The 22,423-nt window shown below is 41.9% G+C and overlaps 7 protein-coding genes across 8 annotated transcripts; 3 read left to right on the top strand and 4 right to left on the bottom strand.

The window, feature by feature from the left end:
• Window positions 1-407: 407 nt before the first annotated feature.
• LOC132787882 (small ribosomal subunit protein eS27) lies at window positions 408-1,658 on the bottom strand. Of its 2 annotated transcripts, XR_009632589.1 has the most exons (4): window positions 1,541-1,658; window positions 918-1,137; window positions 756-843; window positions 408-692 (listed from the first exon to the last, which is right to left on the bottom strand). XR_009632589.1 is itself a non-coding variant. In XM_060795220.1 (3 exons), the coding sequence occupies exons 1-3, from the start codon at window positions 1,544-1,546 to the stop codon at window positions 815-817; spliced, it is 255 nt and encodes an 84-aa protein (XP_060651203.1). In that variant the 5' UTR covers window positions 1,547-1,658; the 3' UTR covers window positions 408-814. The 2 variants fall into 2 exon arrangements, 1 of the variants encoding a protein (XP_060651203.1); XM_060795220.1 differs by having other exon boundaries at window positions 408-843.
• A 52-nt stretch (window positions 1,659-1,710) lies between these two features.
• LOC132787881 (J domain-containing protein CG6693) lies at window positions 1,711-2,909 on the top strand. Its single transcript, XM_060795219.1, has one exon. The coding sequence runs from the start codon at window positions 1,807-1,809 to the stop codon at window positions 2,683-2,685; it is 879 nt and encodes a 292-aa protein (XP_060651202.1). The 5' UTR covers window positions 1,711-1,806; the 3' UTR covers window positions 2,686-2,909.
• Window positions 2,910-3,130: 221 nt separating this feature from the next.
• On the top strand, window positions 3,131-4,825 carry LOC132787878 (zinc finger protein 892). Its single transcript, XM_060795217.1, has 4 exons — window positions 3,131-3,434; window positions 3,488-4,272; window positions 4,336-4,581; window positions 4,653-4,825. Exons 1-4 carry the CDS (start codon window positions 3,234-3,236, stop codon window positions 4,786-4,788), a joined length of 1,368 nt encoding a protein of 455 aa, XP_060651200.1. The 5' UTR covers window positions 3,131-3,233; the 3' UTR covers window positions 4,789-4,825.
• An 11-nt stretch (window positions 4,826-4,836) lies between these two features.
• LOC132787879 (zinc finger protein 572) lies at window positions 4,837-6,365 on the bottom strand. The gene is made up of 4 exons (XM_060795218.1): window positions 6,161-6,365; window positions 5,405-6,090; window positions 5,213-5,347; window positions 4,837-5,160 (listed from the first exon to the last, which is right to left on the bottom strand). The coding sequence occupies exons 1-4, from the start codon at window positions 6,281-6,283 to the stop codon at window positions 4,911-4,913; spliced, it is 1,194 nt and encodes a 397-aa protein (XP_060651201.1). The 5' UTR covers window positions 6,284-6,365; the 3' UTR covers window positions 4,837-4,910.
• Window positions 6,366-6,561: 196 nt separating this feature from the next.
• LOC132784340 (endoplasmin) lies at window positions 6,562-10,329 on the bottom strand. The gene is made up of 5 exons (XM_060789881.1): window positions 10,123-10,329; window positions 9,935-10,030; window positions 9,657-9,739; window positions 7,837-9,098; window positions 6,562-7,780 (listed from the first exon to the last, which is right to left on the bottom strand). Exons 1-5 carry the CDS (start codon window positions 10,160-10,162, stop codon window positions 6,877-6,879), a joined length of 2,385 nt encoding a protein of 794 aa, XP_060645864.1. The 5' UTR covers window positions 10,163-10,329; the 3' UTR covers window positions 6,562-6,876.
• Window positions 10,330-10,514: 185 nt separating this feature from the next.
• On the top strand, window positions 10,515-18,126 carry LOC132784343 (mitoferrin). Its single transcript, XM_060789886.1, has 7 exons — window positions 10,515-10,645; window positions 10,735-11,525; window positions 14,573-14,661; window positions 14,729-14,853; window positions 15,627-15,862; window positions 15,926-16,087; window positions 16,472-18,126. The coding sequence occupies exons 2-7, from the start codon at window positions 11,409-11,411 to the stop codon at window positions 16,904-16,906; spliced, it is 1,164 nt and encodes a 387-aa protein (XP_060645869.1). The 5' UTR covers window positions 10,515-10,645; window positions 10,735-11,408; the 3' UTR covers window positions 16,907-18,126.
• A 261-nt stretch (window positions 18,127-18,387) lies between these two features.
• Window positions 18,388-22,288, bottom strand: LOC132784338 (uncharacterized). Its single transcript, XM_060789878.1, has 4 exons — window positions 21,913-22,288; window positions 21,121-21,854; window positions 18,913-21,066; window positions 18,388-18,630 (listed from the first exon to the last, which is right to left on the bottom strand). The coding sequence occupies exons 1-4, from the start codon at window positions 22,134-22,136 to the stop codon at window positions 18,500-18,502; spliced, it is 3,243 nt and encodes a 1,080-aa protein (XP_060645861.1). The 5' UTR covers window positions 22,137-22,288; the 3' UTR covers window positions 18,388-18,499.
• Between the last annotated feature and the right edge of the window lie 135 nt (window positions 22,289-22,423).

Raw genomic sequence — 22,423 nt, 5'->3', positions numbered from 1 at the left:
CACGAAAAAATACTTAGTAAATTTATATATTTTGAGTTGCCAAAAATACCCAATGCGGCAGCATTTGCAAATACAATGAACACGCGCGGGGATGCAACCAGCGAACACAAATAACAGCTGTTAAATCGATAATCTCCATATGTTATTGCGATATACTTATCACACAACTCTGTTAAGCCGATATTTTTACTCATTTTGGCACTGTTATTGTCTCCAGCGTTTGCTTTTGGCGGCAAGCTGATTTAAATTTAAACCAGCTTATCACGTCAATCTTGGCTGCTCATAATGTTTTCTAATTAGCGTTATGCATTAAAAAAAAACAATACTTCGCAGAATAGAGCTGATTAGCCAAATGTTTAAGAAGCATTTACTATTCTTGACTGAAAAGAGACAAAGCAACACGTAAATTCACATTGCTAACCACAACATCGTTAATTTTTTAATGTTCTTCAGAAGCTTCAGCTTTTTTACACACGCAAGAATCATATATTAAAAGGACGCTTTTTCTCTCTATTTTACAGCCAGTTTAACTCATCAATCATTTAATGCAGTTTAAAACTACTTATTAATAATATATTAAATTGTTGCTGCTGCTGCTGCCGCTGCCGAAATGTTCTACAAGAGACTTTAGACTGTGTGCTGTTGTTGTTGGCGAATCCTTCTCCATTTGCATAAAACATCGACGGCATCGTCTATAAGATTGGCATGAATTGAATGAAAACGGCTCAATTGTTTTTTTTTTGTAGTTTCTTTACGTTTTTAGAGTGTTTATTAAAAAATTAATAATTTGTGGTTCATCAAGACGCATCCCAAATTACTGTGGCTTCCTGCGGAACGAGCAGCCTGCGAAAGACATAGAATACATGAATGAATGAATACAAAAAAGTGCAGGCGAGGCATTAAGCAACAGCACTTACCTTCTGTGAGCTTAGCGCGTCCTCCAGTTGGCTGGCACAGAATGGTGGCGCAACCAGCGCAAACCACAACGCCCTGAGCGTGACTGAACACGGTTGTGATTCTGTAGCATCCTGGGCACTTGACATCCATGAAGTAGGAGTTGGGGTGCTGCACCAAGCGCTTCAGCTTGTGCTTGCGTTTCTCCTCAGCGGGCAGAGGGTGCAATAAATCTTTTGCTAGCTGCAAGAGATTTTAAAAATTATTATTCTTGTTGCCAAAACAAATGCCATACAATTGTAGGTTATGAGTTTCGCACAGTTCACAGCATTGTATTCATTTCAATATTAATTTCACAACCATCAGTAATATCTTTGGTGCTACGCGCTTTCAGCTTTTTAGCATGCTTTTGCTTTGCCCACGAACGCACACACACAACACAGACACACTCGCATATGACTGCGTGTGTGGAAGAGCAAGCATTTCACAGACGCGTCGTTTTTAAGCCATATTGTGCATTTGATCACAGTAAATGCTTGGGCTGCATATGCCACACTGCAGCGCGCACACTTCTACACAGTTTTAGCGTTTGTTTGCGCAAATTTTCCGCAATAAAATGCATATTTTTGATAAATTTTGCACCCACCGGCATGTTTTTTCTTTCACAGCTAACACGGAAAAGGAAGTCGGCCCAATCGCAGCCAACTTAACAAGTAATAACACACCAAAAAATACCACAAAAGTGAATTAGGTATTTCAAACAACACACCAAATGGCAGCCCTCTGACAGATAATTTTGCCGCCTTTTTAGCACTGGCATTTCAATTGAGCACTTTCCAGCACTTTAATTGCTGTCAGCAGTAGCACAAAAAAGCCGCAGCTAAATTAATATTTAGAAGAACTATTGGAATCATGTCTACTTTGGATTTGTGTGAAAAGTACTTTGATACGCGTGATGTTTACAAGCTGCTGGGCATAGCCAAGGATGCCGCCGAGAAGGACATCAAGAAGGCCTATCACAAGATATCGCTGCTAGTGCATCCCGATCGAGTTCCTGAGGCGCAAAAAGAAGAATCCACCGAAAAATTTAAAGTGCTCTCGAAGATTTATCAAGTGCTGACTGACCCACAAAAGCGGGGCCTGTACGACGAACAGGGTATCATCGACGACGATGACGAGGGCAAACTGTCCAACTGGATGGAGCTGTGGGAGAAGATCTTCAAGCCAATTACCGAACAAGATATCACAAACTTTGAGCGCGAATATATTGGCTCCGACATGGAATTGCGTGATATTAAGATGGCCTATTTGGGCGGCAAAGGTTGCATTAACTATATGATGAATCATGTGCCGTTTATGGGCGTGGAAGATGAGCCACGCATCAAAGAAGTCGTTGCTGGACTCATTGCTAGCGAGGATGTGCCCGAGTATAAAATATTCACTGAGGAACCGGCCGCAAAGCGTAATAAACGACATCGTAAATATGCAAGAGAATCGGAGGAGGCAAAAATAATCAAGGAGCGGCGGGAGCGTCGTCAACAGAAGGATGCCGAAGCGGCTCAAGAATCTGGTGGCAGTTTGGAGCAAATGATTTTGGCGCGTCGCAATCAACGCGAGGGCAACTATAATTCTCTGATGGATCGTTTGTTGGAGAAATATGGTGGCGAGGACGATTCGGATACGGTCGAATTTAGCGCCTATGACAAGAAAAAGAAGCTCAAGGTTAAAACACAGTCGAAAAACAAGAAAAACGCTGTCAAAAATGGACGCGTAAAGAAACAAAAGTCCTAGTTTTATATACATATATATACTTTACATACATATTATTGGTAAATTTTTGTACTCATAGTTTCTATATATGTTTTATGGTATCGGTACTTCAAATTTAAACCAGAAGCGTTTTATATTATTTGTTCATTATTTACATTTAACAGTATTATGCCGGATTTGTATGCATATCGACTTACTCCATGGACAATTGGCGCCAAATTCAAATATTACATTTTTCTGTTTCATACCCTTACCATTATTACTATTTGTAGAATTAAAAGGAAATAAAAAAAAATGCTGTAGCAACTAGACTAAAACAAACCCTATTAGAAAATGTTTAATTAAATGCAATTAAATTCTTAAATTTAATTGCACGGCTAGAGAATGAGCTGCTAACCTGTTTGAAATACGCGAAAATTACCTAGTTATCGTGTTCAACAATCGCCGACTTGCTTGCTATCGATTCACCAGTTATCGACTGCCTATCGTGGACAGTAAACAAAAAAATAGTTGAAAGCCACAAAAAACTTGCAGTGAATGTTGCAAGCGCGTAGATTATTAGTTTAACAATGGAAACGACAGATGAAACGCCGGTTGATAGAAACAAATGTCGTGTTTGCCTTGGTGAGTGCACTGAAAATGCCATGCGTTCGCTTTTTACCGAGGATGCAGCTGTGGATAATGATGAAGTGGAGGAGGAGGCGTCAGATGATAACGAGGCCGCCAAACTGCGACTGAATAACCAAATTGAATACTGCTGCGGCATCAGAGTAAGCCTATTAAGTGTGAGCAATTGCGGGTATATTAAAAAAAAACTTTGCAGATACGACGCTCATCGCTGCTACCCACAAAAGTCTGCGAACGTTGCTGTGAATTTGTCAAAATGTGGTTCAGCTTTCGTCAAATGTGTCTCAACTCCCAGGTGTATTTGGAGAGCACATTTCTGGGGCATGAGAAGCCCGACGATTTGCTGAATGCTAGCGAAAGTGTCTATTTTGAATATTTGTATGAAACACTGCAGCTGCAAACACTGAAACATTACAGTAATTGCAATGACGATGAGGATGAGGAGGAGGAGGAGGATATGCAGTCTGCCGACTCTGCTGAGCTGGACTATGTTGTCGACTATTACGAGGAAAACTATGTGACAGACAATGTGGCAGTTACAGTTGAGGCAACTGAAGCCAGTGCCAAACATAAACTGCCAGAGATTATAACTGATTTGGACCAGCAACAATATAATGATGAGCAGTGCGAGGCCGTCGAAGTGGAGCAGTCCATGCTGTATGGCGAGGACGATGTAAAGTTGGAGACATGCGATGGCAACTTTTCGGAAGACAATGAAGATTTCTTATCGCCCACACCATCGCCTGATCCGCGTCCAAGTACAACGTCTGCGAAACGTAAACCCGGCAGACCGCGCAAACCCGACAACGAACTCAAAGTGAAGCGCAAAACGAAAGGAGAACCTGCGTTAAAAGTGGACAATCTAGGCGAGAATTCGCCCACCAAATACATGTGCAATCTGTGCGGCAATGTGTATCCAAAGAAGGCGGCATTCACCGCCCACATGATGGCGCACACCGACTACAAGCCACATCAATGCGAGTAAGTCACAGTGTTCGATTTGAGAACGCCTATAAATCAATAATCTTTATTTTCCCTTTCTAGAATCTGCTGCAAATCTTTTCGGCAAATGGGCGAGTTGCGTGCTCACATTAGACGCCACACGGGAGAGCGACCTTATAAATGTCTCTACTGCGATCGACATTTCTACGATCGCAGCGAGAAGGTGCGTCATGAACGTGTCCACACCAACACACGACCCTACGAGTGCAAGGAATGCGGGAAAACGTTCACGCACACGGCCATCCTTAAGAATCACAGTCTGGTGCACTCGGGCGAAAAAAATTTCAAGTGAGTAGAGCTGTTAATGCAATCTAACTTATACGTTCCCCGATGAATACTAAATGAACTCGTCTTTGCAGCTGCAGCATTTGCTCCAAATCCTTCACGCTACTGCATCAACTGAAAGCGCATCTGCAAACGCTGACTCATCGCAGCAAAGAGGAGCAAGCGTTTGCCAGCTCAACCAGTTACATGCTCCACCAGGATATGGATTAGTTTTAAGTTAGACGAAGCATATAAAATATACAATTTAATTTTCAATCGTACTTTTTTCTTATCGTATATTTTGGCTACCATAGGAGCGAAATTTAAAGTCTAAGCTATGCTTTAAAGCGCAGTCAGCTCCTTGAGTAGTCGTCCTCTTCATCTTCCTCCTGGGTGTAGGACGTGACGCCCAGTTCGAAACGATGAGCGTGTGTCTTTTTATGGGCCTTTAGTTGATGTGGCAGTCGAAAGCCTTTGTTGCAAATATGACATTTGTGCGGTTTTTCATTGGAATGCGAAAGAAAATGAGCCTTCAAGGTGGTTGACAACGAAAAGGTTTTGGCACAGATATCGCAGGCATAAGGACGTTCATTCGTGTGCATCCTATAGAAAAGAAAAGATTAGTTCAAGGATATAAACAACTTTGACTACTCACCGTTCGTGTTTGCGATGCGTGCTGGGATCGGCAAAGCGACGACTGCAGTGAGCGCATTCAAATGGCTTCTCTCCTGTGTGCGTCCGAATGTGAGTCGTCAGATTGCAGGCGGCATTGAAACGCTTGCCACAAAGTCTGTTAAGGAAATGGGTTCAAGAGATTTCCTTTGCCTTGAAAAAGTCTTTTACTTACTCGCACTCAAAGCTCTTCTCCTTGCCATGTGTGCGCAAATGCGCTTTGAGCTGCGTGCGATTTGGAAACGAATTTCCGCACTTAGAACAGCTGTGCTTAGGGAAACTCGACGGCTCACAAGCAGCGCCCAAGTCAATGGAATGCGTTGCCACTGCAGTTTCCTGCTCCAGTTTAATAGCAGCCACAAGATCCGCACTGGAGGGTTCGTCAGCTGGCAGATTGTTCTCCTCAATCTGCTCGTCGTCTTCTTCGTAGTGATGATCGGTTATGATGTATTCGCTGTCGTCGGTGTCTGTCGTTGTTGTGGGATTCATGACAACCACATATTGTTCGTCGTCAATGCGTGATTTCGCTGTTGTTTTCGACAACTCCAGTTCCTTAACTGCTGAGCTTATTAAAACAGTTTCATCGGCTGCTTCTTTAGCTCGAGAAGTCAACAAACTCTTAGCGTTTCTCTCCGAAATAATTTGTTTGCGCTGTCGTGCCTCTGTTGCCACTTTCACTGGTTTCTCCTCGGACTCCAAAGACACCTTTGGAAAGCAACTTCTCGAGGACATCGTGCGACGCACCACATTTCTCAGATGTTCGTCGGCTTTCTTGCAGCCCGTTAGAAATGTGTGCACCAAGTCCAAGTTTGCCACACAAACTGTACATATTTGATCGGGTAATCCATCGTCAGCTCTCAACTACATAAAATAGCATATAATTAAATGTTGATCTGCTTTAGGAGCAAAGTTTAACATTGTTTATATGTACCTCAACTCCGGCGTATTGCTGCAGCTGTTGCGCCACTTTTGGATCGTCGAAGAGCGGTTGTAGCAGAGCTCCACTGTCGTTGGTGCAGGTGCGGCACATGCTCCATTTTATGCAAATTTCCATTATCAAAACTTTACAACAAGAATTGCACAGTATTTGCCGCCACAGCTGCGTTCGATTTATCAGTGTTTACTTCGCACAAATAGTGCTGACAAAACTCTCGATAACTCAATCGATAACAACATCTTGAACTTATCGACGCATGACTGCCTGCTACCAGGGCAACAACATCGTTTAACGGTCGATTGAAATTTGAACCGTGGCAAGGTCAAACAAAACCCTATTGACCTACTATATTTAATTAAAAAGACACTCCCCAATAATCATGACTCATACAAATATTACATTTAGCAATTCATTTATATTTTTCTTTACGGTAGCGCATTCAGTTTTCATACATTTTTCATTTGTTTATAATTTATGAATAAAGTTTACGTTTTATGTTTTTGAGCACACAGAGAGCTTGATGTGTTTTGGGAATATTACGAAATTGTCTTACTTAGAAACTAGGCACGTGGCTAAGGAGGAGCCAAGTACTGTTGATGCAACGGTACTGTATTCCTGTGTGTGCCCCAAAATGCGTTATGGATTACTTGTGAAGTCAGTCTGTATGCCACGAAGATCTCTTATATTTACACAAATTTCATTGACTGGAATTAGAGTTCATCGTGCTGTGACTCCTCCTCATCATCCTCGGCGTTCGTGTTCGCCTCGCTGCTGCTGCTGGCCTTAACATCATCAGCATCATCGTCTTCCTCCTCATCGAGCTCGATCTGTTCATCTTGAGCCACGCCCAACGTTTGTCGCATCATTTTCTCAATGCTGTCGGCAAACGTGGAAGTCTCCTGCAGCATGTAGCCGGAACGCAACGTCGCCGTGCGGAACATCATAACAGCCATATCCTTGGCAGTCTCATCGGCCTCATCAGCCTCGACACGACGCAACAGCTCACGCATCAATGGATGCCTGGGATTAATCTCCAATGTCTTCTTCTGGTTCAAATAGTAACTACGTTGTGGATCATCAGCCTTCTGATGGGCATTCGACATAGCCAGACGCTCCATGTTGCCGGTCCAGCCAAAGACACCAGCGACCAAAGCGCAAGGCGAGTTGCTCAAACGCTCAGAGATCTGAGCCTTGGAGATCTGATCCTTCAGGGCGACATCATTCAACCATTTCACCAAAGGCTCAAAAGTGTTCTTCAGTGTCTCGAACTTCTCCTTGCTCTTCTCCGACTCGTTGAGCTTGAAACCTTCCTTGGCTACGTTCTGGAACTTCTTGCCATCGAATTCGGGCAGTGCAGAAATGCAGTATTCATCCACAGCCTCAACGAGGTAGAGCACCTCGTAACCCTTGCTCAGCAGACGCTCAACGAAAGGCGACTTCTCGACCTCAGCGCGGTTGGCACCGGCAATGTAGTAGATGTGCTCCTGCTTGGACTTCATGCGTTCCACGTACTCGGCCAGCGAGGTGACGCTCTTGCCATTGGAGGTCTGGAAACGCAACAGCTTGGCGAGACGCGAACGATTGCTGGGATCCTCCATGATACCCAATTTGATGCTACAAAAAAGTCCAATAAGTATCTTAAGTTAAAAGCTGCCTAGTAAAGCACTTACTTGGTGGAGAACTCCTTCCAGAACTTCTCATATTCTTCCTTGTTGATCTTCTTAATCATGTCAAGCACCTTGCGTACCAGTTTCTTCTTGATCACCTTGATCAGCTTGTGCTGTTGCAGATTCTCACGAGACACATTCAAAGGCAAATCATCAGAGTCAACAACACCACGAATGAAACTCAAATAGTTGGGCATCATGTCGTTGAATTCATCGGTGATGAAAACGCGACGCACGTAGAGCTTGATGTTGTCGGACTTGGTGCCATAACGGTTGAAGGATTCGGATGGCTGAACCTTTGGAATGTATAACAAACTCTTGAAGGTGACTTCGCCTTCGGCAATGAAATGTGTTTGGGTCAAAGGTTCGCTCGAGTCCTTGGTCAAACTCTTGTAGAAGGCGTTGTACTCTTCTTCGGTGACCTCGGCAGGTTTGCGCGTCCAGATGGGTTTGCTGTCGTTGATCAGCATCCAATCCCAGATGGTCTTCGACACCTTCTTGGTCTTTGGCTTATCATCCTCATTGTCTTCCTCGACCTTGGCATCCTCATCAGCCTCCTCGACATCATCTTCTGTCTTCTCAGGCTTGGCTTCCTCCTCCACGGGCACTTCCTCATCCACAGTCTTGCTGGACCACATCAGAATAGGGAAGTTGATGAACTGCGAGTACTTGCGAATCAATTCGCGAACTGTGTCCTCCTCAAGGAAGTCCTGGGCCTCATCCTTCAGGTACAGGGAAATAATGGAGCCACGTTTCAGGGTGTCGCCACGTGGATCCTCGGTGATGCTGAAGCTGTTGGCATCCGACTCCCAAATGTATTGCTTGTCATCGTTGTGCTTGGTGGTGACGACCACACGGTCAGCAACGAGGAAAGCGGAATAGAAACCAACACCAAACTGTCCAATCATATCATTCAAATCCTGTCCCTCGGACTTGCTGGGATCCTGCATTTTGGCCAAGAAATCGGCAGTGCCGGACTTGGCAATTGTGCCCAGATTATTGATAAGATCCTGATGGGTCATGCCAATGCCAGAGTCCAGAATGTGCAGCACCTTGTTCTCCTTGTCCGCTTTGATACGAATATGCAGCTCAGGATTGGATTCGAGTTCCTTGCGATCGGTCAAAGCCAAGAGACGAATCTTATCGATGGCATCGGAGGCATTGGAAATCAGTTCACGCAGGAAAATTTCCTTGTTGCGGTACAGCGAGTTGATGATCAACTTCATCATGCGATTCACTTCCGTTTGGAAAGTGAACTTCTCAGCCTGCAAACAAATAAAGAATAATTTTATAATTATGAAAACATATGGATGTTGTAAATTTAACTAAGATAATTGGAAACTAATATAATAATGGAATACAAAAATTAATTTTATAATTATGAAAACTTATTGATGTGTCTTAAATTTAACTAAGATAATTGGAAACTAATATAATAATGGAATACAAAAATAAAAAATACAAAAAAGAAAAATAAAATGCAAAGCTTTAAAGTAAATTACAATTTAAAGAAAATATTAAAAACGGTTTAGCAAAAAAATATATAAAGAGAATAAATTAAATATTAAAACATTAAATATTAAAACATTAATGAATAAAACAAATTACAAAAATACAAGGAAACGTACAAATCAAATTTAAAAAAAGCAATAAATATGATCGCTAAATTACATATTTAGCTTTGCAAACAATAAATATTTGCCCATTCAACAAATGTTTAATGAATGAAATGGAGCGAATTTATAGGCGTATATGTGTGTGTGTAAGGGTGTGTATATGTATGATGGAGAGATACGTGTTTGTTTCTGGTTGTGTTTACAAACCTTTTCGCGTATTTCTTTCAGCTGCGCAACATTCAAACCGTCCAATTTAATAGCTTCCTCTTCGCGCTTCAGCGTCTCGGCATCTACCGTAACAATACATACAAATACAGAGACACGTTAGCTTAAGCGGGTATCTATATACATGCGTAGATAAGGAAGGGGGGCGTCTACTACAATTGCAACGGTAAACGCTTAACGCTGACGTGTACAAAACGCAGGCAGCAATTGCGTTGACCGCACTCGCCTTTATCTCCTTTCTCTTTTCACCCTTCACTTACCTGTGCGGGAGGCTTCCTTGAAAGATCCCAAATTCAAGTCAATGGTTTCCGCGCTAGCAGCATCATTAACGTCATCTGCGACAATTTGATGCGCTCCTAATTGGAAAAATTAAATTGTACACCAGAAATTAGGTTAACATGCCGGCTAGAAAAGAAAAATGGCATTAATGAAGCGTGGCAACACTTACCAGCTAAAAGCAAAATGCTTAGCAGCAGGAAATACTTCATCCTGCTAGTTGCAATTAAAGTTGCAGTTGACTAAGAACAATAGTTAAGTTAATTTGCCTAAATGGCCACGTCACTACCAACTTCCCAGACGTCCACTAAGGTTTTTCTACGTCAGAATATCTGACCGACGACGAACCAACCGATTACTTTTCGCAAAGAGAATGACGCCGTCGCGCCGCAGACAAAGCATATAAATATGAAGTCTCAGCGTTGCCAGTTCGTTCACAAAATAATGACAATAAGTATTTTTAATTTACAACCTTCTGAATGCTAGTCAAAATATTTAGTGAGCTGCATACAGCGCTTGCGATATTCGATAACATAAGCGGTACAAGCTGTTTTTGACATTCCGCTTTGAAACAATTTTTCTCCCCACACACACACGCATACACACGCACGTGCACACACACATACAAATACGCAAAACACTGCGACCGTAAGACTTGAATAGTAGTTTGCTAAGAAATTGACTTCAACATTTGCGTGAGTGTTTATCACAAATACAAATAACCATTGGACTGATTATAAATTGTCTATATCGTATATACATATGTTGTATATTATATTCGCAGTTAAACCCGCAATTCAATAGAATGCGCCACGGAAGCAGCGCAGCAGCAGCAGCAGCGAGAGTCGTCACTTAAAAAGCTAGCGAGCGAGCAGCAGCACCAACAAGAACGTCGGCAACGGCTGGCTTCAACAACGGCTACATTTCATTATTGTTCGTCGTGTGGTGTGGAGGTGGAGAGCGCTCCCCGTCAATTATAAAATAGTATATCGTGTAGTTGTCGCCGTCGTCGTCGTCGCCGCCCCCGCTTCCCCATCCTTAGTACGCACACACGCACACTACGAAAAAGAAAAGAAGCAGCAGCCTGTGTGACCGTGTGTTATACAACAAAATTACAAGTGTGCAAATTTGAAGAAGTAGAACCGGCAATCAGAAGAATTCTGAAACCAAATAGCTGTAGCAACAACAACATCTACCCAATCTTAGATTCCCGTGAGTGCGTTTGCTTATGTATGCGTGTGTGCGAGTGTAACTTACAATTGAAGCAAGCAAAAATATCACAATTTAAAACGAGTGCGTCGTCGTCGTGGTTGTCGTTGTTGCTTATCATCAGCTGGTAAACTCGCTGCGAAAGTTGTGGTGCAAGCCAGAAGCGAAGAGAAATCACACAGTCAAAGCAAAAGAAACGCCAATAAAATATAACGCAAAGGCAAGGAGTTCACTTTTCAATCCAAAACAATGAATATCGATGATTACGAATCATTGCCAACGACCAGCGTTGGCATCAATATGACGGCTGGTGCATTAGCTGGCATATTGGAGCACATTGTCATGTATCCGCTGGACTCGGTGAAGGTGAGTCCAAAAAAAAAAACAACCTTATGAAAAATACTGCTGTTGTATGTAATCACAAAAAAAAGTAGTGCAACATATAATGCACCTAACCTCACAATTGCGCATATCTACAGTCTATGTATTTGTTTGCATGGCATGCATATGCATGTATGAGTATGCGTGTGTGTCAGTGTTATGTTTATGTGTGTGCGTCAGTGTTTTCGTCTTATGCCTTCGCATAAGCGTGATGTAATTCCTTGGTATTTTGGTTGTTGGCTGTATTGAATCAAATGCGCGCGTTGCTCGCCACTAATAAAGTTTTTGTGGTCGGTGGCATGGGCAAGAGGGCGAATGCTCAGCTCAGCTGGTTGGGCGTCATGTTACTTACTTTACCCACCTTATATTATTTTTTTGGGTGCTCTGCTTATCAGAGCACGTTCTTGTCGTATTTATAACATTTTGATAAGATTAACTCGCGCGTTAGCGCTGTCACGCTGCTTGGCAGCAAATCTAGCTCAAGCATAGAAAAAAAAACTAATCTGGGTAGTATTATATTAAAAAAAATATATATGAAAAGAATACTGACAAATGCCGGCAATTCATGAATTTAACTTTGTTTCGCAACTTGCATGCATGACAATGTCCAATTACAGTGTAGCTTCGCTAACAAAATGGTTATTTCAATCGATTGTTGTAATCGATTTTAAACTGTTTTCGTAGAATCGATCTTTGCATTTTTTTTTAAAGTACTTTGTAGAATTTAGTAAATGTGAGCTGCGATTGAAATAAACATGTACCTGTAATTACAGTAAAGCTTTCCTATATAGCAAACACTAATTTAGCAGCTAACTTTTCATGAATAGATTTTGTGTAATCCAAGTTTTAAGCAAAGAAGGAAACGACTGTTTGAACCTTTTCCTGGGAAATCGATCGTTAAATTTGAAATGGAACTTTGTGTGACTTAGCAAATGTGTACCGTATTAGTGTTAAAACTAAACAGCTATGCGTGCTTATATAAAATGTTGTATGAATATGCGAGAACTTCGCTATTGAGCGGCATTGCGGCACTGCTGTCTCGATATAAGCGCATATATTAATTTTCTTATATGTACATATGTACATACATATATGCACAACCACATATGCCATATACATACTATGCATACACTTGGATTGTTCGATTCTTTTGTTTTAAGCGAAACATTCGGTTTTTGGCGAATGCATTTCTACGCTCAACGAACGTTTATTGATTTTCACCCCAGCTCTTCTTCGTGACACTGAAATGGAATATATCCGAATCAAAACGATGACATTTGTCAATATCTTCTATCTGGTTTTGGGGGGGTTCTCGCATACGATCCATATTTGACGGGCGGCGCCCAATTAAATGCCAAACAAAAGCTGGCAAGGGATTCCCGGCGTCATCATCAAGTCTCGAGTAATCATATTCATTGTCACGCTGACAAACTAATTTTCTAGTATACATCGTCTGTACTTTTCTCTATATGTATAGCGTGCATATGTATGTGTATATGTGGTGACTGAACCACAATAACAATATAAATAAGAGCTCAATTGAATGGCAATTAAACAGACTACTAGCTTTTAGTTTATAAATAATCGCGCTGACAACGATTTGGTTTTTATTTTACCTTATCGCTTAAATCAGTGCAGTATGAGGAACTGTTTGTGGGTGGACTATGTGGAACCTATTCGATTTGATGTTGATGTGTGGATTCTATTCGGTGGTTTATGTTACATTCAGTGTCAGCTTGTGGTGAAATAACCTTATTTGTTGTTCTATTTTATCATCGGTAAACACTTCATTCACCGCTACTAGATTCAATATATATGTATGTACGTATATATGTATGTTTGTAGGTTTTTAATTATAAGGAGGGGGGAAACTGATTGATCTTCACTCGACTTTTGTTGTTGTTGTTGACTGGTGTTCAAAATGCTTGATTTCCATCACCTTGGGCAGCCCTCTCGTTGACGTCGTTTTTCTTGGAATGATAGCACCAGACATGCATATACTATATACTATATACTATATACTTGCATACATATGTATGTATCATTGTGACTTGGTACTCGCCATATGAGTAGATAAGTGTTGTGTTGTTATTCCTAGATTATCTTATCGTATTCGCGTTCATAACTCTCTCTATAATTTACAATGTGGATGCTGTGCTCAGCCTCATTGCATATGTATACTGCACTCAGATGTACATATATATATTTGAAAATATATAAAGTTTGATCACTGATCAATCAGAAAGCGAGCTGCTCGACTATGTGAGTTTACACCCACTAGTCATATGAGGAAATTGACAATTGACTTTGTCATACAAAATTATTACAAACAATATTTTTGTGTACGCTTTATAAAATAATTGCAATTGTTAGCTTGAACCCTAAAATTACGATAGAAGATTCAAGTATAACTAGATTTAGCAATAGAAATGTTGTGAAATTAAATAATGCAATATAATCTCTGAAATTGAGGCATCTAAAACCTTTTTTATGGGATTATTTTTATATTATACATGTAGTATGTATATCTACGTTCTACCCAATTTCACGTCTAATTTACTGCTTCTGCAACAATCAATGTTCAAGCTTTATTTCACCAGGGTGGAATTTTTGAAATTTCACGTCGCGTAATTTTAAATTTATATTTTTCGACTTTAACCAAAAGAAAAGTAAAGAACATGTACTATCATTGTGAATCATCTGTTTGCAAGACTGAGAAATGTCACGTAACTTTGGCTGCATCTTATCATATTGTTTTATTAGTCTACCCTAAAGATCTGTGTGAGTGCATTTGGTCATTTGGACCGGACATGAAATTGGTATCAAGTGATGCAATCGACTTGAGTTTGTACAGCTGCTGTCGCATTCTTTATATTTCTAGTGAAATTCAATTTAGCCAATAAAACCATAAAAATGCAGGGCGATTTCTGTTCTTTCCCCAAGGGAAACTTTGTTGCAATTCATTATTGCATTATAATGTATATCACATAATTGAAAATAAATACTAAAAGACTTTTCTTTTCAATCTTTAGACCCGTATGCAGAGCCTGACGTCACCGACCAAACACTTGAACATCATGGGCACCTTTCAGAACATGATCACCCGCGAGGGCATCATGAGGTAAGTAATCTTAACATTGATCGTCTTAAAGTAAACTTTGTTATTAAACTTTATATTTGGTTTGCAGGCCAATTAGAGGAGCAAGCGCCGTGGTTGCGGGTGCTGGACCGGCGCATTCTTTGTACTTTGCTGTCTATGAGATGACCAAGGAGCAGCTGACCAAAGTTACATCACACAATCATTTGAATTACGGTACGTTTTAGTGAATTGATATTGCATCCATAGAAAGAAATTTTATTGCAAAAATTCCACAAAAAATTCGCGTAAGGGAAACCATTTAATAGATAACTATGATAATAATAATTAATGGAAACTTTCTTAGCTCTTTTCATTGATTATAAATACCCAAACATTTAGAAGCAAAGTTTTAAAGGTATAAAAGATATGTCAAACATACAATAAGCAGTTCTTAGGACAGTCCTTAAAAACAGAGCCATCGCAGTCTTTAGGCTCGCATTACTTAATTGCACACATCTATGACATGAGTATTTTTAGTCCTATTCGTTGTCGAGCTTTCGTCGCTGAAAAACAAAATTGACGCGCAGTTGCAAAACTTCACTTGCTTACGTACACTAATATACGCACACAAACAAAGCGCAAGCACAGCGTTGAAGCATCCACGCTTTTCCTCGATCTCCGATTCGTTCGATGTTCGAAATTAAAAATTACCGGTTGTTGTCTTGGCTTGGAGTGCCAATAATTCTGTTTTCATACATTTCTACTTTGTATTCTTTAATTACTGATTTTAGGATTTGCAATTTAAACTTATTTTAATCTTTTAAAAAGTTTGCTCTCGATACTTCGGCTAGATTGTCAATGTAAAAGAAGCGTTGCTAATTCTTAGCGTACATAATTATATCTTTCTTATCCCATTATTATCTTGATCACAAATTGATTGCAATTATTTACGTTACTTAGTATTAAATATAAAATACTAATATTAATCTATCCTTTTTATCTCGCAGTTCTATCTGGTGCGTTGGCGACGCTGGTTCACGATGCCATCTCCAATCCCACGGACGTGATCAAACAACGCATGCAAATGTACAACTCGCCATACACCTCGGTGGTGCGATGCATGCGGGATGTGTATCAAAAGGAAGGATTACATGCCTTCTATCGCTCCTACTGGACGCAGCTCGTCATGAACATACCATATCAGACGATTCACTTTACCACATACGAATTTCTGCAGAATAGGGTAAGAGAATCGATCATTTTATGTGCTTAAAGTATTTATTATAATTGAAATTTCATTTCACAGCTGAATGTGGAACGCAAGTACAGTCCAGTGGTGCACATGGTGGCAGGCGCAGCAGCTGGCGCTTCGGCGGCGGCCATAACGACGCCTCTGGACGTGGTAAAGACGTTGCTCAATACACAGGAGACGGGCCTGACACAGGGTATGATCGAGGCTATCCGAAAGGTAAGTTTACGGTGATAGTGGAGTTATTTTCTGTTGAGTAGAAGTAGAGAGAATATAGCACTGTCCTTAAAAATAGTTAGATCTCAAAGATTAAGGGTGGGTGTCTACGATAAGCAGTGGTAAAAAACGTGCTTAGGTTTGTGTCTTAACTTAAATTAGTTTCGTACTCAGATAATTTGACTTGATGATTTTAAAAAGTTGAAAAAGTTGAAATGTTCAGAAAACGCATTTTGATTACTCGATCGAATGGCAAATTTAGAAATCAGTGAATCAGGTCGAACACTTTTCTATATATAACATAAATGCTTTTAACTAATAGTCTTTATTTTTGTATAACATGCCCCAAAAATAGTTCTTGGCTAATTGTCTGTTGTTGCTTTGCAGATCTACCGCATGGCTGGCCCAATGGGTTTCTTCAAGGGCATGACAGCTCGTGTGCTGTACGCTATGCCCGCCACGGCCATTTGCTGGTCCACATATGAGTTCTTCAAGTTCTATCTGTGCGGCATGGATTCGGAGAAATACAAATCGTCAATTACGGGTCGCTCGGAGTTGCAGACACCGCAGCAGCGGGCCACCGACTATGTGCTGCCCAAGAGCGAGTCGGATGAGCATGAGGCCGAGCTGCCCGAGATAACAGTCGCTGGTGTGGCCAAGGATGGGGCTGTGCTGCATCCGGCACCGCCAACAGTGAATGCCGCGGGTGCCATTAAAACAGTCTGCGAGCTGTCGACACGAACGGCGGCGCCCACAATCAATCTGCATACGAGGCATACGGAGGTGAAGGGTCCCTACGAGCGGGGCTTCTCCAGTACGTAAGGCTGAGGCGTCTGGACGCGATGAAGCAGCGCGTCAACAGCAGCAGCACCAGCAGCGACTAAAAACATAAGCGTAGCTTTTAGTTAAAACAAAACAAAACAAAAATGAAAGTGATTTGGAACGGAGCCCCGCAACAAGAAAGCCATAAATGTGGGTGGCACGATGTTTGAAACATCTGTCAGCCAAATGCGGAGCAGGCGATGGAGCGACGACGATGATGGCGACGGTGCTCGGTTCCAGTTGCTTTTTGTATGAATACTCGACGCGGGAGTCGGTGAGAGAGTTTTATCACTCCATGAACATAGTCGGAGGTTAAAAATTTGTAGTTGTTGTTGTGCACAAAACTCTCGCTCTCATACACGCCACACACACACAAACACACACCCACCACACACAACATACACACACACACACACACCCACATACGAGACAGTCATCTGCGAAATTCTTTGTTAAAATTACTGATAATAATCTAATATTGTATCTATGTTACCTTGGAAATGAGAGAAAAAACCTACTTGTAAAATACTATTACCTAAAATTATGTATTACTACGATGATTTTTTTAAAAAAAGAAAACCAATTTAAAATTATATATATATATCTATATACATATATTTATGTTTATGTTGTTAAAGCAAAAAAAAAGAAAAGAAAAATCTAAACGCAAAGCAAAACAATACAAAATAAAACGTTTCGCAAGACAAAAATTGATTTGTAATCAAATTACAATTAAAACATACACAATTCAAAACAAAATTAAAAACAAATTATTGCTGTTACAAATGTGGAAAATTTCAATTAGAATTCAACCGTTTAGTGTATTTTATGATAAATTTACAAAACTCTGCCATGCAATGCTGCAGCTGACTTGAGCGTGATCCCTTTAATTGTTGATCCCTCATTTCGATCAGGCCCACGCAATTGGATGTATACTTTAAGTACCAAAGTTTTTTTTTTGTTTTTCTCTTAAAAATGCAAACAAAAAATGTAAGTCACAGTCAAGTTAGCCTCGCATTGCATTAAAACACAAGACACACACACACAGACACATAATAATTATTACGTTTATTGTTTGTTATTATTTATATACATAACAATATTATATATGTATATATAACACATGTAGCCCTAAAAAGAAAAAAACAAATCAACATTATATTGTTAAACGAAGCAAGAAATGCCCAGACTCATTAAAAAGAAAAAGAGGAGAAAATTAACGTTGGTTTTTCATTTCAAATTCAACATTTAGAACTTTAAGGTTTCTATTAAATGTGATCTATATCTAGATATATGGATATGGTTCTGGAGATGAAGCTAAATCCAATTCGATTAAAATTTGGGATTACAAATAAGAAATTTGGATTGATTTTAGGTTCTTCCGATGTGATAAATATATAGGAGTGAATAGGGAAAAATCTCTCGACAGGATTACAGAGTTACATCCACTTTGAGTTCATTAATAATACAACATTTGCTTAATTTCAAATGCAACAATAACAATTGCCTTTTTTTATTGCTTCAATTCGATACGATTTATACATAGGAAAGAGCAGCAGTAGCAGCTGAAGCTAGAGATAGAGCTAGAGCCAGCTAGAGGATTGCATCCAGGCCGCGTCGACGCGAACGCTGTGACAACAGTGGACGGGGCTTGTAGAGATCATCGTTGGTGTAACGCTGCTGCTGACACAGCTTCTGGCTGAGACGTCGAGCCGACAAATCGCCTGCAAAGCGTGAATAAATTAAAATTAGTTTCAACAATTAGCAAATTTTTTCGAACTGCACATTTAAAGCGAACAAAGATGTGGTGAAAACACTGGCTTACCCTTAGAGAACTACAATGGGATTAAATGAGTTTTTTTTTTATACAAGGTTTTTGCGAGCGGACGGCATGTGGAGAAAAGATAAAGAGGCAAAGGCGTTTTGTACTTTTGTATGAAGGTTTGACAAGTGCTACTATTAATCTACTAAATGGTTGCTTTTAGTTTATGTCTCGCTTTAGCTACCTTTGTCATGCTTATCCAGCTCCTCGTTTTCCTTAGAGTTGACGCTGATCTCGGAGGGTGTGGGTGACATTCGAGGGCGCTTCACCTTGGCATTCGGGCTGCCCGAGCTGCTGCTGCCACTGGAACAACTGGTGGTGTGTGGTTTCGATGAGGATGCCTCACTGCTTAGCCGCCGCTTGGCGCTGTTGCGACGCGTGGGTTGACTCACGTCCTCCTCGACGCCGCAGAAGACATTCAGCAATGTGCGACGATCCTTAATGTGCTGTTCAATGAGCTGTAGACGAGCTTTGAACTCCTCGGCGCTCTCCTCAAAGTGCGTGCAAGCGTCGCTTGCTTCTTGTGCTTCCACATGATTTGCAGTTGGCTCAGTACACTCTGATTCCTTGAGGGGTTCAGCAGGTGTCGGAGAAGTTAGAGGAGCAGCTGCTAGCGAACTTGGCTCGGGTGCTTCCTTTAAGTCTTGCGGAACTTCCTCAGACTCTGCTGCTACAGCTAGCTGAGAATCTGCCTTGGACTCTTCAGTTGTTGGGGGTTCATTTTGGCTATTGTCAGTACTTTTTGTATCCTCTTCGATTTGTTTTTCGGATGGCTCTGACTGCACATCACTCTCTTCTTTTGGTGCAGGAATTGCTTCAGTTGACGTGGCCAACTCGGGTTCAGTTGATTCTGCCAACTCAGGCTCACTTGATGCTGCCAACTCAGGCTCAGTTGCCGCTGTCAACTCTGGTTCACTTGATGTTGCCTCACTTGTTGCTGTCGCTTCACTTTCTGGCTTCTTCTCCGACTCCGCAACCGGTTCGGGCGCAGCTTCATTCAACTCCACTGCTTGTTTGGCCTCCGCTTCAAGTTTGTGCTGCTCATCAACTGGTTTCGCACTGCTCAACTCAATGAAACTGGCCGTTGACTGTTGCAGCATATCACTAACAATCACCACATTCCCCGCCTCCACAATTTCCGGAGCTGCTTCCGATGGACTGCTGCCATTCGTGCCATTGGTGCCGTTCGTCTCCGTCGCCTTGCCGTTCGTTGTCTTCTCTTTGGTTTGCGACTCCACAGCAGTCTCTGCAGTTTGTGGTTTGCTCGCTGCACCTGGAGGCTTGCCCTCATCATTCGAGTCGTGGCTGTGACGTTTCTGCAGTTTGGCTTTCTCCTCATTGTGATCGTCTTGGATGATTGCCGGCGCTGGCGCTGCTGGCGGATTAATGGAATTCGAGGCAGAGTTGGAGGTTGTGGAATTGGAGCTGGATTTGTTGCGTTCGCGATCACGCTCCCGATCGCGATCACTGCGCTTTGAATTGGATGACGAGCTGCCGTTGTGACTGCGACTGCTATGATGATGACTACTATGACTACTGTTGTGACTATGACTATGCTCGCGGCTCTCGCGACTTTTCGACGAGCTGGAGCTGGATTTGTGCTTCTTGTGCGAGGATGAACTGGATGAGTCGTGACGCGTTGATGAGCTGCGCTTACTGGTGGAAGAAGTGGACTCGTGATTGGTGCTGCGACTCGATGAGCTTGTCTTGTCATGCTTGGAGCTGCTGCTGCTGCGATGCTTCGAGCTGGATGAATGCGAAGAGCGTGAGGAGTGCTTAGAGCTGGATGAAGTTTTGCTGCGTGATTTGTCATGTTCCCGATCACGATCGCGTTCTCGTTCCCTTTCACGCTCTCGCGACTTGCGACGCTTGTCATCTGATGATGAATGATGACGCTTCTCCCTGTTTTTATCCTTGTCCTTGTCCTTTCTGTCGCTGGAGTGTGAGTGCTTCTTATTCTGGGACGAGGAGGACGCCGAAGCAGGTGATGCGGTTATTTCTCCAGCTTTGAGTGCCTCATCCTTGAGTTCTGTTGTTGCAGATGGCAACGCTTCAGGCTCGTTGGGCTTTGCCTCCTCGAGCTTGATCAATTCCGGCTTGATTTCAGGTACTTCTGGCTCTTCTTTGGGCTGCTGCGAGTCCGTAAACACATTAAAATTATTCTCGGCTCCAGGTTCCGTTTTGATAGGCGCTGCTGGCGGCGTTGGTGTCGGCTCCAATGCCACGCTATTCACATCATTTATGTTGGCCTTCATCTCACTCATAATGGCATCTTCAATGGACAGCGCTTGAGTGCCGCCATTGGTTTGCTCCGACATGGAATTGTGACGTTCCGTGCCTGTAAAAAATGAATTGTTAGTTGCTTTTTTAATAAAATACTATATCAGCTAACCCTCGAACGTAATCGCATCTTGTTTGATATCAAAGTGCAGCTGACGTCCGCTGCTCTCGTGCGTTTCACTGGAGTTTTCGTTGAACTTCGGCATTTGCGCCTCCTCCGACATGTTAGCGGCTATGTTGGAGCTATTTGTGGACGCTGGCTGTTGTACATCCGTGGATGCAATCGTCAGACGACTGTCGCTGGACACCTGCGATAGCTGTGATGTCTGCGAGGCGCCAGCGTCTCGCGAATCGTTAGCCAACTCTTTGGCGTCTTTAAGTGAATCCGATGTGTTTAGCGAGCCATTGTTGAGGTCTTCTTTCAAGCTGCTGGCAGGTTCAAACGCTGGTGAAGTCGTATCATCATAGTCCATGTCCATGTCATCGACACCAGGAGGCGGCAGCTCCTCATCCTTGCTATCATCCTTCATATCCGATTTAATGGTAGCACGATCCGAATCCGGACTAATTTGTTCCAAGTCTGTGGGGAGCAGACTGCCTGTTGTCTCCACCTGCAGCATATTGCCGCCGCCATTCATATGCCCCATGCCGTGGCTCGCATAGGGCGGCAAAGGAGGCGCAGGAAGCAGAGGCGGGCGAGGTGGAGGATGTGCGGGTGGTGGGGGCGGTGCGATGCCTAGATATTTGTAGGCAATACTCTCGATTTTTGGCTCAAATACTGTTGCCACCTTGGGATTGACCACTTGATCAACTATGTGATCAACTCCCTTGTCCAAGACATCGGAACTGGAAAAAAGCAATTAGAATACTTAAAAAGAACGCTATTAGTGGGTCCAGAACTCACTCGAGTAAATGTTTGCGTAGTCGTTCGCGCAGCTGCACCTTGTTGGTCTCTGGTGTCCAATGTTGTTTAGCCAGAAAATCGTTGACAGCCGTCTCGACGCGATTGCGTACATTTTGATAGGCTGGCTTCGTGTCCACATCGGCCAAGCAGCAGTTAAAGCGAAACTCGTCGAAGACCCCCTGTGATTTGACCTCCTCGATGAGTGTCTTTACAAAATTGTCCATCTTGCGTGGACAGAACAATAATGTTGTTCAATAACGCAGGTTTTTGGTTTTTTATTGTGGAATATTGTTTTTCAGGAATCTCAAAGTATGACCGTTTAAGGTAAACATTGAAATAATTTATTTTAAACGCATCTGTTTATGTTATCGTATTTCTATCGATAGCTTGAGTCACTTTTAAAAGAAATTTCGCAGCATCAACAGATTTTATTTAATTTTTAATAAAAAACAAGGACGTATACAAAACATTAAAATACATTTTATTTCAAAAGTGACAAATAAAAAATAAA

Source organism: Drosophila nasuta, chromosome 2R (assembly GCF_023558535.2).
Source record: "Drosophila nasuta strain 15112-1781.00 chromosome 2R, ASM2355853v1, whole genome shotgun sequence".
NCBI classification, from domain to species: Eukaryota; Metazoa; Arthropoda; class Insecta; order Diptera; family Drosophilidae; genus Drosophila; species Drosophila nasuta.
Note: the sequence above shows the minus strand (reverse complement) of the source record. Positions and strands in the feature narration are given on the sequence as shown.